We start from the raw sequence: 16,034 nt of genomic DNA, 5'->3' as shown, positions 1-16,034 counted from the left end.
TATCAAGTGGAAACTCTTAATCCCCGACGTGCAGGAAGGAACCGGAGGAGCTCGGCTGGCACACCACAACGTGATCCCCCGTTCGACCAAAGTCAAGTTGCTCGAACAGTGTCCTTTCTTGGACACATTGCAAATGGAGCGAATGTTTCAAGTGTAATCAGCGAGCGACCTGTCCACGACGTTAGAATCGATAGACCGATAGACTTACCCAATTCGGCCCGTGCTGCGGGAGAAGTGACTCGTCGATGGCCCGTAGAGTCACACTGTATGGCGACTTCGGCAGCAGCGTTTTCGCAGCGCGGATGCCTGGAAAATTACGGGATACGAATTTCACGAGCGCGCGCGACGAGACACGAGGAAAACGGCAAGGAAAGGAATGAGGCTACTCACGGATAATAATACAGGTGGAAGGTGCATTGTTCGGTCGCGTGTAATGTTCAACCGGCAGGATGTCGTAACTGATGTTGAAGGCGTTGAAGGTGTCCTCGAGCAGGCGGAAGCTGTAGTGGTTGGTAGTCACCGCGTCTGCGTCCGTCACGATCAAGTTGTCGACCAATATATTGTCCTGTTGAAGATATTTACATCTATGTGCGTCTTATTCTAAAAATTTTTTTCAGTTTAATCTCACTCGAAGCGATGATGAAAATTCTAAAGCTCGAAATGACAAAAGTGAACGTTTGACTTAGAGTTTAAATGAATTCTCCCATACGAGTGAATGTTTTCAATTGATTGGGGCGAATTCATTCTTTTGAAAGTGGAATGCAACCAATATCGAATGAAAATATTTATTCGACGATTCAGAATGAGGAATTTACTTTACGAGAGTGAAAAGCCGAATTCGAGCTGTCATTTTACTTTTCAGAGTGGGATTTCACTTGAAGAAATTGAAGGAGCATCAGGACAATAAAAGTTTTATGCTTTTTCTTCTTTCTTTTGTATAAATATGTTTGTTTAATTATCGGAGTTTGTGTTGTCACTTCGAGAAAGACGCTGCGGGGCGATATTTTCTGGCGTGATTAGTTCCTGCCGAGAGGAGGATAAAACAGATGGAAGGGTCATCAGATTGCCCGCGGAGGTGATAGTTTCGAGTATTTCCACCGCGCTCTGCACTTCGCGAATCAATGCGACGGCAGATTCCGATTAACCGATCGCAACCTAAAACTTCGCCCATTAAAGTCTCCGACTTTCGCGAAAGCTCCTCAGATGTCTCGGACTTAACAATGTAATCTCATTCTTCATGGAAGCGAGAGTACGAACGATGAAAAATAACGACGGGGAGGAAAAGAAAGAAAAAAGACATTTGGCGACGAGCGCAAAGCGGGGGAAGGAAGTTCGGCGCATGTCGGAAAACGAGGCACCCCCGGGGGTTTAATCAGGATTAGTCGCGGAAGCTCTTCCTCTCGTCTCGTCTCCCGGTATCCTTCGTCGCGCGAGCGTGTCTTTTGTGGTTGCCTCGTCACGCCTTCCTTTTTATTATCACCGGTGCACCGTTCAAAACAGCAACGCCGGTAATTACGCAAACAATGAGCGCGTGATTAAGTCGTCTCGCTTCCGGTGCGACGTGCGTTGAAAAACGAGATTCATCCGCGGAAAAACGCCCTGAAATTTGCCGAATAGAACGCTCCAGGTGGAGCAAAGGACGACGCGTCGGGTGAAGGAATATGGACGCGCAGGGTAGAATTATCTGACACGCGTCAAACGCAACGCAGTTCGCCGTCGCATCGTGCGAACAGACGTTCTCTTCGACCGAACGATTCTGCTTCGCTTCAACTTTTATTCCTATTTTTATGAAGGATCGACGTTAATATCACGTTGATTTAGAAGACTCCTGCCGTAGAACACTCCTTTTATTCGTTGATATATCACTATTTGAAAAGAAATATTTAGTTGAAATAAAATATTCGCGAAACGTTAAAAACGAATTTACAAGAAACGTGCTCTAGGAATCAAATCAGCATTTTTCAATATTGCTAATGCGATGTATCATTGAATATCGATGCTTCGTTCATACACGGGAAAAAAATGTTGAGTTAATAGAATTCCCAACAGTACATATGATTGGAGCGGGTCTTCTTGATGCGAGATCATTGAAATTATTCAATTTAACATTGGACTAATACTTTAACTGTTGAAACAGTATATAACATAGTAGTTTTAATAATATTTGCCATTGAATCAAGGAGATTTACTCCAATCGCGCTGCTGTCGAAAATTTTATTAATTCAACAGAATTCTCCTTCCGTGTATAAAACACCTGTTCGGTGTATGGGGAAAGACTTTTAAATTAACCTAATATTTCCGCAAATTCTTCCGTCTATCATCATCCCATAAGCGAGAACGATCCGCTCGAGAATCGATTTTCGTTCAAACAATTTAATGTCGGTTTACAAGTGCGTGGACTGTGGAGTAAAGATACGTTACAGGTCAATGAAGCACTTACGGTCCCGCGACGGCGGACTCTTGACTTCGATTCACCATCGGGAAGTTAACTGACTTCGAACTACTCGAGCGAGAACAACGGGCGTTAACTTAATAGTCTCGGTGCAATCTCGATCATTCGACGATAGCCCGGCAAATCGATGTACTCACCACGGTGAAGTCCCGGAGCGCTTTGGCGATGGAGCTATTGCCCTGCACGAATGGAGGATTGTCATCCTGATCCAGAATGTCGATGGTGATGACGTTCTTCTGTATGTACTGTCGGCCGCTCGATTCCCAAACGACACAATTCACCCCGACCTTCACGCGAGGCCCGGGCCCCTCGGGTGGAGGGCCCAGAACGTCCCTGTCCAAGGACATGTTCGCGAACAACATGCCGTCGACGGTGTGAAAATAGTTGGTTCCTGGAAAACGAGAACGGATCTTCCCCCGTTATTCCCGCGACATCGGTCATTTTTAACGTCGGTATTCGACGCGATGTGACGGAAAATCGCTCGCGGAAAATTGAACCGTAACAGCCCGAGTCTGTATATCACCGGCATTGATTAACATAATCGAAAAAGTTCCCGGAAGGACGGATCCGCGATCTGGAATCTGGCGGAGAAACGCTCGGTCGGAATTCTTCACAACACGTTGAACTCGCACGGGAGGAAACATTTTAACATCATTTTTGCGAACAAATATCGCTTCGTTGTTATCTAGAGGAATTTAATAAACGTGATCCGTTATTTTTGCAACTAACGATTCTCACCGTTGAAACGCTGCGTGTGTGAAATATAGCGGGCGTAATATTTTCCGATAGCTGGCTTTTCAATTGTGTTCAACGGTGGAAAAATGAAATTTGAAGCGCCGCGGAGGAGCGATTCCAGGGATTTGATGTATGGTGACCTGTCGCACAAAGGGCCGTGGGTTGTACGTATTATGTCACGAACGGTAACGATGTCCTCGGCGAATTTTAATGACGACAGATCTCTTTCTCTCGCAGCAATCCGCACAGCTTTTCGGCGTTGCGCGCTCGCCGCGCGCAGGTGGATACGACGATAAATTTATTCGTATTTTACGTCGAACGAATCCGATCAATCACCGCTTTCGTTGCTCGCCCGGGTTTCGTCAGTGAAAAATGCTCGATCTTCAAACGTAGAGATTTATGTCTTGCAAACAGAAACGCGACGACGACTCGACGAAGGTCACCGGAGCGACGATTCATCAACGAAAACGAATCTCGCGAGGAGCATTCGATAACGCAGGAGAGACTTTATTTGTTAAACCTTGAAACTCCCGCGAGTTCATTTCGCGTTTTACGTTAGACGCTTCAACGAATCTTCGGAAAGTTTCAAGCCGAGAAGCCGGTTTTGCAATCCGGATCGTCGATCATAGTCGAGACAGCGTGTGAAGTAATTTAAAAATTGCCTACACATAGTTACTGCAAACGTGAGAAAATTACGCGGGAAACGAAAGAAGATGAAGATGTTAACGGAGATACTTGCCATTCACTAATTCATATCTGGTGACGTTGAATTCAGGGCACACGTAGCTGTACGCCTTCGGGCCAAACATGCCAATCATGGTGACTGGTTGATTCTCGTAAATCTTGTATATGGACGTGTTCCAAAAGCACATGTCCTGCAACACCGAAAACCTTGTGGACTGACGCACACCTCGAGTAAAATATGTCACAACGTGTTAAACCGTTGATGATATCCACCGAAGAATCAAAGTGATTTCCATAATCTCTCTCTTTCATCATGACATCCCGGGATCCGATATTTCCGAATTATATTGCGATACATTTTATAGTGAAATCTTTCGATCGTCCGGACCGATTTTCGATATCGCGTAATATGAATTTTTATTTTTTTTTCACCGTCACTCTGTACCTTTATTTTTACAATAATATTTAATTGATATTTTTATAGAATTTATCCTAGAGCATGATAAAGCAGATTCTATTTTATTCTACAGAGAAAAAGTCCGAAATTCAATTAAATAATTACTCCAATATGCCTTAGCAAATTTTTACTTGGATCAAGTAATACTTGCCTTGATATATAAGTAAAATATTTTCAAAATAAATTATTCAAATAAAATACATATATTTACTTGATCCAGAATTTATTTAAACCAAATAAAAGTTTGCTAAGGAATATTGGAGTAATCGTTTACTTGAATCTAGCACACTTTCTGTGTATTCCATCTCACATGCAATATTCGGGAAAGAGCTGAAATTTGACGCGCGACGGCTTACCTGCAAAAAGTCCGTACAATTGATGGCTTCCGCCTTCGTTGCTACTGGTTGCACTTGTATTTCGAGCACCGCTTTGCCGAAACCCTCCTCGCTCGCCTCGACGATGACAGTGCCGACGTCTTGTGGAAAAACAACGCAGCGACGTAGAAAAATATAATGTTCTCGACCAAAACTGCTCATTATGCTCTGCGATATTATCGCGTTGCAACACGACGAGATTCTCGTCGGCTCCGTTAATAAAAATACCCACCATTCTTCGGAAGACTCCGCAGCAGAATATTGCTGTTTTTCTGGTAGATCGCGAAATCCCGCGGCTCTGTGGAGAGCTGGTACTTCGCGTTTTTCGGTATCGTGGAGTCGTTACGAAGGGTCCTCAGGTCGATCAATTTGATCTCCGGCAAGTCTCCCGGGCCGTTTCGCGCCAAGTACGGCAGCCTCAGAGTCAGATTCGATTGCGGGAAGTAGAGACCTGGAACGAAGAGAGGGAGGGATGTTCATTCTTTCGCTCGACCTTCTTATCGGCTCTACCTCGATAATTTTTCTCAGAGAAAATTTTCGGATCGCCCCTTAGGCTGACAATCGGATATCGTTTCTGAAAGTTGTCTCGTGCCCGAAAACAATAGCTCCTCGGCTCGTAAATCCTCCGTGAAACGAACGACCCGAGCGCTTAATCGCCGGAAGCGTGGCCGAATTTCGGAAAGCCGCGAGCGAGGCGAGGGTGGCGGTTTAGCGCCGGTGTATACGTTCCGATTTTACATCCGATCGAATTCACTGGCGATTTCGCCGGTAGTACTCGTTGCGCGAATTTTTGGCGAGCGAAAATCCCGCGGCTGTTTGTCGTTTCCACCGCTCAGAAAATTGACATAGCGCTGCCCGTGACAGTAGCAGCGAAACAGAAGTAAAAACGGCGCTTCCGCCATTAAAACGTCAGTTCCAACGCGATGATAACTTCGGTGGAGGTTTTTATTAGGTCTCGTAAAGTCTCGTAAAGTCTCGCTCCAGAAATAAGCTCGCTGATTCTCCTTTTTGTCACACGCTAAATCGCCGTTTAAAAGTCCGTCTCTCCCTCCCTTTCTCGGTAAACGTCTCTATTATAAAAATATTTGCCGCGAGAATGCTGCTCGCGAGCGCGCAGCCGAGCGCACTTAATGTCAAATGCACGGCAACATATGCGAGAAGAAATGCTAAAGCGCAATCCTCCGTCCCCGTCACCCTCCTCTCTTCGTATCGGCCGGGGAATGTAAATGCAACGGTGTCGCGCGACACCTTGCGTCGCCTTTAAATAAATGTAGCCCGTCGTCTATTAGAATCGGGATTCAATTTCGGTTTGGAACGCAAGCAAACACGGGCTTCGTGCCCCCGCGAGAAGTCCAGCCCGGACGCATATTTCATCCCCGCGCGAGGGGATGAATTAGCATCTATCGCGGAATGCGAGCGCTCGAGCAACAGTTTTTCGTCGCGGCGACGGTCGAAAGATCGCAATTTCCCGGAATAGAGAAGAGTTCCCACGGACGGTGTCTTTTCTCTCTTTCTCCCTCATTCGCGATGCTGGAAGGATCCTTTCCGCAGGCTTCGCTTCCGCATAAAGACTGCCGTATGCACATGCAGTCGCTCCTGCGTCCTCTAAACGGCCAGAGCGTGTTCAGCCGGCGGAATGCGCCACGCCTGAATAAAATATGCCGCTAGACGATCTAAAAGCCGTCTGGAGCAGCGCATACGATCCGATATACACGTTGAAGCCGGTTGTCCGATGTCTCTCCCGTGTGTCGAGAGCTTACACCGAACACCGCGCCCCCGAGATCGCCATGTCCGAAGATTGAATTATGTCGCGGCGGCCGACTACCTTCTCTCTCTCTCTCTCTGTCATACGTCATAAATTATAGAACGATAAACGCCGCGACGGGAAAAACGCGCTCCCCACCGTGCGCAATTTCAGAGCACGAGACACCGAAGAAGCGTATGGCGACGAGATAGAAGCGGTTTGTTTCGGAAGCGAGATGTAAGTCCAATCTTGGGACGTATAAATTTCAATGGGATGAGAATACGCGATAGAGTGGTGTACCGCTTTTGGCGAGGATCTTCAAAATTGATTCTGTATAAAAAACAATATTCATGGAATAAATATAAATATGCATCGCGGAATAAATATGATTGTTTTTTTGTACTTCGTAATATCACCGGTTTAAAAAAGTTTGTTGAATTTTCAGCTGTATCTCTATATTTATCTATTATGTATTTTATTAATAACAACGAAATAATACATGCATGTAGTACCTACTACACGATAAAACATTTTACGTCAAAAACGGTCAACCAAAATTGTTATATTACTTTAACATTACTTTAATATGTTAAAAAGTATATAAATATATGTTGGATTAATGTATTTATCTTGTTATAATACATATTATTTTTTATCATATTCACCTTATTACACCGAAATTTAGGACCGTGTGTAAATTTTGCCACTTTTCAAATAATTTTCCGATTTCGCATCTCTAGGATGACTCATCTTCTAAACCAATGAGATCATCGACGATCTGATAAATTTCTATGCAAGTGCCTGACATATAAAAATATGTGTCAAATGTATATACACACCTACGAGATAAATATTAGTTTGTCACGCTAATTTTATAACAAGATCCTTCAGGACAAACGAGATAATCATATAATAGCTCCAATTCTATAATGGGTGTCGGAAAAGTATTTCGGTCCGGTATCAAGAGTCGTTGACGTCATGCGAGTCCCACGAAAGGATCTGGCTGTGGTTCTTATGGGGTGGACGGGTTCCTTATTCGACGAACGTTTCCAATTTCGACCGGAATGGACACTCGACGATACTCGGTATATCCGAAGATAGAGTCTCGGTATCGACTCGATCGCGCCCAGACTGTTCCGATGCTCGCCTACGCGTAGTATTACTCCCGCAAGTGCAGCCGTCAAGGACGATCAAAGGATTCGAGAAATACGTCGTCGTCGGGGCCTTAACAATTTTACAGCGACGCTAACAGTGTTTCATAATCCGAAAGCCTGGGCGCTCGGCTTTCGGCTTAATCTTCGCGAAGTGCTTCCTGCGAGGTCGCGTTAAATGCTGAAGCAACGATCCGATTGCCCGACGCGGATAGATGACCAACAACGATGGCGGCGGCGTCTAATTTCGGTATTTACGCGAAGGTTCAATGTCGAGAGAACGAGGAGAGGCGTGTTACAACACCGAGGCCGAGCTTCTCTCCCTCGGAACCTTCGCGTGCGTCTGCGGAGGAACGAAGCAACGAACGAGCGTACGAACGAACGTAGCTCCCGGTGTCAAGGTGAGCGTGCAATCAATATACGCCGGGCGGCTGTTAATTTTAATCCATGGATCGCGTGTGCGGCCTGATACAGACAGAACGATTACGAACGCTTTTACGAGAGGCCGCCCCTCCTACGCGAGTTCCTCGACACACAACCCCGAAAAGCTCCACTCGCGCGTATACGCAGGTGTACAGGGTGTCCCGGAAGCTACGATCTTTTCGACGAACTTTGGCGCGTTGATTAACTTCCGACGACTAACCACCTTCGAATGAATTTTTCTCTCCTGCCGATCAATATCTTCGCTCGTGTCGAGATAATCGACGTGTCTGTATTCAAATGCTAATTTCGTGTAAGAAATGTACACTCGCGTGTGGATCACCGTGTGCTCGAGCGTGCTGTCTTCTCTCGGCTACATCAGCGCCGATGAGGAGGCGTATTCAGCATGGGTCCTTAATTAGAATAGCAATTTTCTACCTCCATATGTCGGAGCGAGAACAATTAATTCCGCGGCTCGAGAGTAAAAGAACGGAGTGTTCCGTCCTCGCACGGCACGTTTTTCTCGTTCCCGCTCTGAGACGTAGGACGAAATTGCCTGGTCTATCTTCCGAGCTGCCCGGATTTCGTAAAACCCGAACATTATTAACTCATTAGCGGCCAGTGTCCCACTAATGAGATGCTTCTTTTTTATCGGCTGAAATCACTTGATTAATTTAGAATTGTATTTTTAACGTTCCAAGCAATTCCCAGTTGTGTATCTACGCTTTCGATAAAAATAATTCTTAATACTAATCCAAGAGCCTTCCAGGAAATAAAGTAGTTTCTTCGGAAGACTTATCCTTTAATTAAAAATGTTCGTGAAATAATATCACGGTCTTTAATGGGTTAAGAATTCGACGCGCGTTGGTGATTCTATATGTGCGACTCATTCATCGAAACTTTACGATACGTACTTGCGCACTCTTAGTCGCTGAACAAATGCAATTTTATTGCGAAACCGCGCGCAAGTCTTGCTGGCATATGCATTCCGGTGCAACCGTGCGTATCCGAGACGCGATCGACCGTGGGGGAGTTCTTCGCATGTTAAGCGGAGTAGCGTTTACATATTCAAGAGCGGATAACGCCACGAAGGCAGATACGTCTCGCAGACGTCTCTCTCTCCTTCTCTCTGTCCTTTCATATAATTAAATTCTTGGCGCCAGTATTAGGCCCGGTGTCATTAGAATACTTGGATCCTCGAGACAAAATATTGCCCGAAATCCTCCGCTTTAATATAAAACTGTCACCTCACATCCCTCTTTCTCTTTCTGCATATGTATATTTTTTTGTATCATTATATAGAGAAGAAAGTATTATGACTTCCATTTATATTTTATTAATATAATTAATATTAAAAAATGAAAACTTAATTATATTCGTCAAATATATTATTCTCAATCGATCTTAGACTCAATGTTATGAAATATTTATTATTTTAGACATTATTTATAAAAATGTGACAACACTACATAATGATATCGCACAACTATATAATGGGTCGAAGAGAAACCATAATATCTACAGGGACTATAATACTATCTTCTCTTCTATATGTATATTTTTTTACTTTTATTTTTATCTTTGTTTTTGTTTCCTATGTAATTCTCTTCACACCTTTTTTTCTCTGTGACACTCTTAGAGATTTAGCTCTAGAGTGTAAATAAACACACTTAACTCTCTATCTCTCGGGACAAAAATATCAACGCTGCAATATCAAAAGAGTAACGAGCTAATAATACGACAATGAAGAGCGAAAGTCATCGTGCAGTCAGTATCGATCCAACGTACGTTCATCGTCATCCGCTTCCAAGCTCTCGGAAAGCTTCAGACGCGGCTCGCGTGAACCGAACTTCGCCGAGGATTCCGGTCGGTGGTGATGCGATGGATGGATTCGATTTGCGTTTATGCGGGTCGTAAATCAACGGATCTTGGGGGCATCGCTTGGTCAAATAAGCTCCTTTGATGAATGTCCATTAATAACCGGACGCGGTCGTAAGTATATATAACGTCGCATCCGACTCGCGTTTCGCCCCGACGGCGATCGCCTCGTGACAGGTTGTAATCGTGCGAGTGGGTATCACGAACTCAGCGCGCCACATTTCTCCTTGTCTTTTCGATCGGATCGATCGACTCGACGACGCGATTTCCGGATGATATCGAGCACGAGAGAATTTGCATGTCAATGCGGTCGTTGAAATCCATTCACACGGAATATCAGCGGGAAAATGACCTCTTCCCGAACGGGAAGGTAATTCCAGCGCGGTCCGCCTAACGATGTAAAGTGCGAGGTGTCCGCCGACGCTTAAATTTCGTTACTTAGAACGATATCATCGATCGCCGTCGCTCCGTTCGGCAGCCCCTGCACTTCGCGGGTGAAAGCGAGCGCGAGCTGTGTTGTAAAAATAGCGCGTCGACCGCGTAATTTTTCGTGGCGGCAATGAAAATAAAAGGTGGCCTCTCGTCTGAAGCGGGAGAGAAGGAGATATGGACCCACCGGTATTTCCGCCGTCTGTCTGCCGTATAACGGTCTTCGGTAACTCCGCTTTATTGGTGCTGCGGAACGTTAATCCCGGGAATCCTCTGCGGATGCCGAGCATTGTTTATCCCGTGGCCGAGCCCATCCCGCCGGCACACAAATGACACCGTGGACTTTATTAACCCATTTTGCCCGACGTGTCCGCGCCACTTGTCCAGCCGCCGTTTTCCGCAACGGAAAGCCAGAAGATCCACCTTACTTTCGTCGGGTATTACAGGTGAATTACGTGGATCCATGCGCGAGCAATCTCGAAACCCTCGCAATTTCAACTCTGTCGCGCCGTGCTTGGGCTCAAATCGAGAAAGTTGAAGGATCTGCGGTTTTCCAGCAGGGGAGACCGCAAGTTGGCTAAAGGGGTAAGTTGGCTAACCCATTATTTCTGCTATTCTCTAACAGATTACAAAATACTACAGAAGCAAGCAGAGATTTCAAACACTCAAAGGTGGTTATGAAATCATTATTCGATTCTGTAGTCTGTTAGAAAACAATAGAAATAATCAATTAGTCAACTTATCTTTTTAGTCAACTTGCCCCGGCCTCCCCTACTCCGGGATAATCGAAGATTGGAGATCGCGATAAACTCCATCTCGAAGATAAAAAGGACACATAATGGGGGAATTCGATTAGCGAGTATCGTTTTATCATATTTTCATAAAGTTACGACATCTTTTTTCGATTGTTTTCATTTTTTAATACAGTTTTCTCGATGATGATGCGCCCGCTTTTTCTTCTCGGACGTTATTATACGAGGACCCGACCGCAGATATACGCGTGTCCTTCTCCAACTTACGGAATATTGTAAAACTTCGCGCGTTAATAATGCCTGGGCGCCACCGTGCGCTTCGAACCGTCCACGATGATACGTCATCGCCGAGAAGCCGATAAGCATATATTCGCGGGGGAAGGGGGCGGGCGACCTTATTCCTTAAAAGAGTCTTCGTTTGCGGGCGAAAAAGAAAGCGTCGCTCATATTCTTAAGTGCCGGGCTGTCGAAGTGAGTCACGAGACGGGAGCGCTTAAGGCTTTCGACACCGAGAGGCGAAAGTGGCAGATGAGCTCGGCTTATGCCGCTTATAGGATTTTCTACGACACTTCGTCGCGTCTCGACGTGCCGCGAGGACGTATATTAACCGCGCGTCATCTCGTTGGAATAATTTTTACGGCGTTCTCGATGAGACCTGTAAAATTCGACGTCGCGCTCAAACTTCCCCTTCCCGATGAGAAAACCCTCCTGGATCCTCTTCGACGCAAAGAGCTTCGATCTCTCTTATTTTCACATTCCCGACGTACGAACATGCGTCATCTCGCGGAGGTTTATTCCTACATGGAGAACGCTTTTCAGGAGAATCCCCTGGTTCTCGCCTGTGAAAACACTGCGGGGTGCGTATGTATCCTCTTGTTGTACCCTCTCCGCTCGAGGCGCCCCATTGTGTATATCTCTCTGGAGAGACATCTTAACGTCCGGGCACTTCATCTTCTTTGCTGTCCCACTGCTCTTATCAGGTTTCGCCTAGTGCCGTCGTAAAGATGCCGTGATGAACGCCGCAACTAAAACGACGGCAATGCAGCAAGTGCTGTGAAGACGTATTATTGTCGCCTTCATTTTAATGGGCAACATGGATAACTCGAGCATGACCTACCTTCCACCTGGATTTCGACGCGAACAGACGAACGTTAATAGGATAATCCGCTCTTAGCTTTCGCTATCGTGAGCCGCTACCAGGCAAAGCAGGACAATCAAAACTGCTCTCACACGTTCGGTTGTTCGACATCTCGCGATCGAGCTTCTAACTCGCCGGAGAAACGACGTTAATCCCTTTCGCAAATTTCGGTGGCACGCTATCGCTTAATAATCCCCTACTAATGACTGCTACGAGCTGACTTTGGGGCAAGTTCGGATCACGCCGAGTAATTACGCCGTGTCGAAGTTGGACGGCACAGCGGATCAGTACAGCGTTCGGTTTAAACCAAATGTATAATGCACGGGCGAGAGAGAGAGAGAGAGAAGAGAGCATGAGAGAATCTCTATCTGAACCGATCGATGCACAGAATAGAGGCGAAACACGGGAGAAACGCTCGGACTGTGAACGTAAGCACGCATGCATGCACGCATGCGCGCACGTGCGGAATCGTAGCACCTGGAAACCCTGTATTTGCACATCGAGTTACCATTCCCGAAAACAGAGACCGGGGAACACGATACGCGCAGCCATATAACGCGTCCCTCGCTTCTCGATCTCGAAGGCCCTCTCTGTCGTGTCTCGCCAGCCCGAATAATCGAGCCGCGTTTCGCAGTCCGTACGCTCGATTCGACCCGCTGATTGGCACCGTACACAATTCCGGAATCGATTAATAAAACCGGCCCTCATTACCGGCGATCCACCGCGAGGTTCCGCGAAATCGGATCTCGCGGCATCGACGAAGGTAATTTATTTTTTTAATTGACGGAAATGAATGTAATCATTCAATTATTAATTTTAATGAATAATATTAAGATTAACCCTGGGATAAAGGGTCGATATGGAAGGTGACTATAATACAGAAGCCTACATGCACGCTGAAAATTCGGAAAATAAATGCAGCGTATATGATCAGTCAGAGGAAGAGAGGTTGAAACGTTTTTTTATATAAATTTCGGGACGCATCCCGTATCCAATAAGAGAATGTGTTTTTTAGTAATCCTCAGGAGATACATTTTCCTATTGGATACGAGATGCGTTGCGAAACTCATCGAAAGAAAGTGTTGCAACCGTCTTGTGACTGATCATATGTTACTGTTGAAACATTGTTTATCGTCCTACTAAAATGTGGCGTCCAACGACAGCTCTTATTAGCCTATTATTCCTATTGCTTGTTTATCGTCAAAGCCTTCAATATTTTTCTCCGTAATTAAGTTCGATTTTTCCATATTATATCTAACACGACATTAATAATTCCACACGTTATTTGCATCCGTGACATTTGCAACGCAGCGAGCAATAATTTCCAATTTATCTACCAGAAGAGTCAGATGAATACGGCGATACGTATGAAAAATACACATAGAGGATACGTGGATATTTAATAACGACGGTCTGTCGCAGTCGACAGCGCGCATAGGTGCGCAACAGAGGCGACAACCCGATGCGATAGCCGGTCGCGCACACGTGTGTCAACAAGTCACCTAGATGGGGAAAGAAAGAGAGCGGGCGCTATTGTCGCGACACTTGGCAGAAGAAGAGGTCCTGAGCCGGGGGTCACGCGAGCAAGACCGTCTGACTGGGAGCACTATAGATCTCGAAGAGGAGACACCTGCCTGTATGCATGCGATGACAATAAATAACGAGAGGGACCGCCTGCGCCTTATCCGACTTTTCCCGACGTGCGTTTCCCTCGTTTTCCCGCTTTTACACGACCGACCTCCGCCCTTCAGCCCAGCCGAAATAGCACGGACTATATTTAGGCCACTTCGACAACACGGCCCTACGGAAAACCCCGCATCGTCGAAGCGTCCGCATGTCTTTTGGGAAACTAACTCACCGACCTCGTTACCGTCGACACGTTAATACCCCAGCCGCGGTTTAGAGCGCCCGGTGACGTATGTGGCGAGAAAGAACGAAGTCGTAAACACTCTCGGCGACGTTATTACATCACACTTGATGGTCCACGTCCATTTGCTCGTAAATGTGATTTCTCCTTTATTTTCTTTTTCTTCCACGGGAAGAAGGAAGAGGAGAAGTAGCGTCGCGTGAGAGACACCGCGATCCGCGAGGAACGGCATTTTTCGGGCGCTCGGATTTCGACCTGACGAATTTCGTTAACGTAAACAGCAATATCGTATCGAACGAATCAAGATACACGTTTGTGTATCGAGCCAAGTGCACGTGTGACCGTGTATATTTACGCGGAAGAAACTTCTCGTTCGACTATAACGGTTAATCTGATGAAATTCTGGATATGTTTAATCGACCTTAGGTTTACATTATTTAATAAAACTGTTTACATTATTTAATAAAACTCTATATTATCTAGAAACTAAGTTATTTTAGTTTTAAGGTCTGAAATTGCGAATTTTCTTGTAAGAAACGTCTCCTCACTAAAAAATGTCAGTTTACTATTTTCGCTAGATGATTCCATGTATCAGATCATCAGACCGTTATCTAATCAGATGATCAAAATTGCGTCGTAGGACGCCTTATGGTATAACAAAACGTCTTTAAGACATACTAATTTGTTTTGGGACGTTCCAAAAAGTCTTAATTTTTTCTTTTTAGGACGCCTTAATCTTTAGGATGTCCTAATTTTTTGTTTTTGGACATTTTTAGGAGATCCTAATTTTTTTTTAATATTTAAAGATATAACGTAAATTACCGTCAATAAACCACTCTTGTATAATTGCTAATAATTCTATTTCATGTTATATTCGTGCACGTGGTGCGTTCACGCCGTGGTGGGCAATAATTTTCAGTTTATCGGCCGAGGAGTCGAACGTGGCGCGAATCTATAAATTTCGCATAGATTACCCGAATAATTTCGCACGCGCACGCGCGGCATCTCCCCGATTAATTGCGTCTCCAACGAATAACCGAGATAGCCTAGTCGAACGAAGCATTCGTGTGCATACCTACTTGCTTTAAGAGTTTCACGGCGAGACTGAGACTCTTTTAAATCTAATCAGTGAAAATGTCAATAATTTAATCAATGAAACAATATTCTACCGATAATCACTGAGTATTCATTAATTTTTAATGTAAATACTTCCACTTATCTTTCTTGTCTAATACTTCGCTGATTTTGGCGATTGATTTCGAAAAATTCACTGCAAATCCCTGTGTAAACAGTAATATGCCATACTTATAACTATGACTATTAGTGACTATTGACTGCTTCTCAATGATAATACTGTATAACGGTCCGTTTATCTATAATATTAGGATTTTAGAAAATAACCGATAGCGAGAAAAATAAGACCAGACTTCGAAGCAAGCTTCCGATAGATTAAACTTACTGAAAGATGAATAAGCATTTCCTCGCCCACATCGCCGAATTGCGTCACTCTTCCGCCGGGGTGGAATCGAGGTTGAAGGATGCTGCTAATTTTACATGCACGTTGCCTAAGTAATCAGCCTTATCGTCCGCGGCGAATAATACGCCGCCAAGGGCAATATCGTGCGATCGCTCGCTAAGTAATTCCCTTACTTACTGAGCGTTAAATTTTATGGTACACGACAAACCGTGGTAATGGGGCGGTGCACCCTGCGATGCGCGCACGTCCGCCGCTGGCTGCATTTCGCGGTAACGAACTTCTCCGAGAACTGAATATCCGCGCACACGCGGCGACGGATAATAAAATCATCGTGGAAATAAACAATAACTCCGGAAGGCACCCGGGGTGGCGCGCGAAATCATGGAAGCCACATCGTTTCGTCTTTTTCCTCTTTTTCGCGCGATTTCGTTCCGCCGGCGAATTGCAATCACTTATTAAAGAGAAGAAATATCGCA

General features: G+C 45.2%; 1 protein-coding gene across 2 annotated transcripts in view; it reads right to left on the bottom strand.

Moving 5' to 3' along the window:
• Positions 1-16,034, bottom strand: part of LOC106748675 (proto-oncogene tyrosine-protein kinase receptor Ret) — a 78,147-nt gene that overhangs the window by 28,736 nt on the left and 33,377 nt on the right. For both annotated transcript variants that reach the window (XM_014627454.1, XM_014627444.1), the window contains 6 exons: positions 4,935-5,153; positions 4,685-4,803; positions 3,927-4,062; positions 2,590-2,843; positions 391-565; positions 209-306 (listed from right to left, as the gene is read on the bottom strand). In XM_014627454.1, the coding sequence (XP_014482940.1) occupies positions 209-306; positions 391-565; positions 2,590-2,843; positions 3,927-4,062; positions 4,685-4,803; positions 4,935-5,153 (1,001 nt within the window). The remainder of the gene's footprint in view (positions 1-208; positions 307-390; positions 566-2,589; positions 2,844-3,926; positions 4,063-4,684; positions 4,804-4,934; positions 5,154-16,034) is intronic.

Source organism: Dinoponera quadriceps, unplaced genomic scaffold, assembly GCF_001313825.1.
Source record: "Dinoponera quadriceps isolate SergipeBrazil2010 unplaced genomic scaffold, ASM131382v1 scaffold343, whole genome shotgun sequence".
Taxonomy (NCBI): Eukaryota; Metazoa; Arthropoda; class Insecta; order Hymenoptera; family Formicidae; genus Dinoponera; species Dinoponera quadriceps.
The sequence above is the reverse complement of the archived record's forward strand: the minus strand, read 5'-3'. Positions and strand labels throughout refer to the sequence as shown.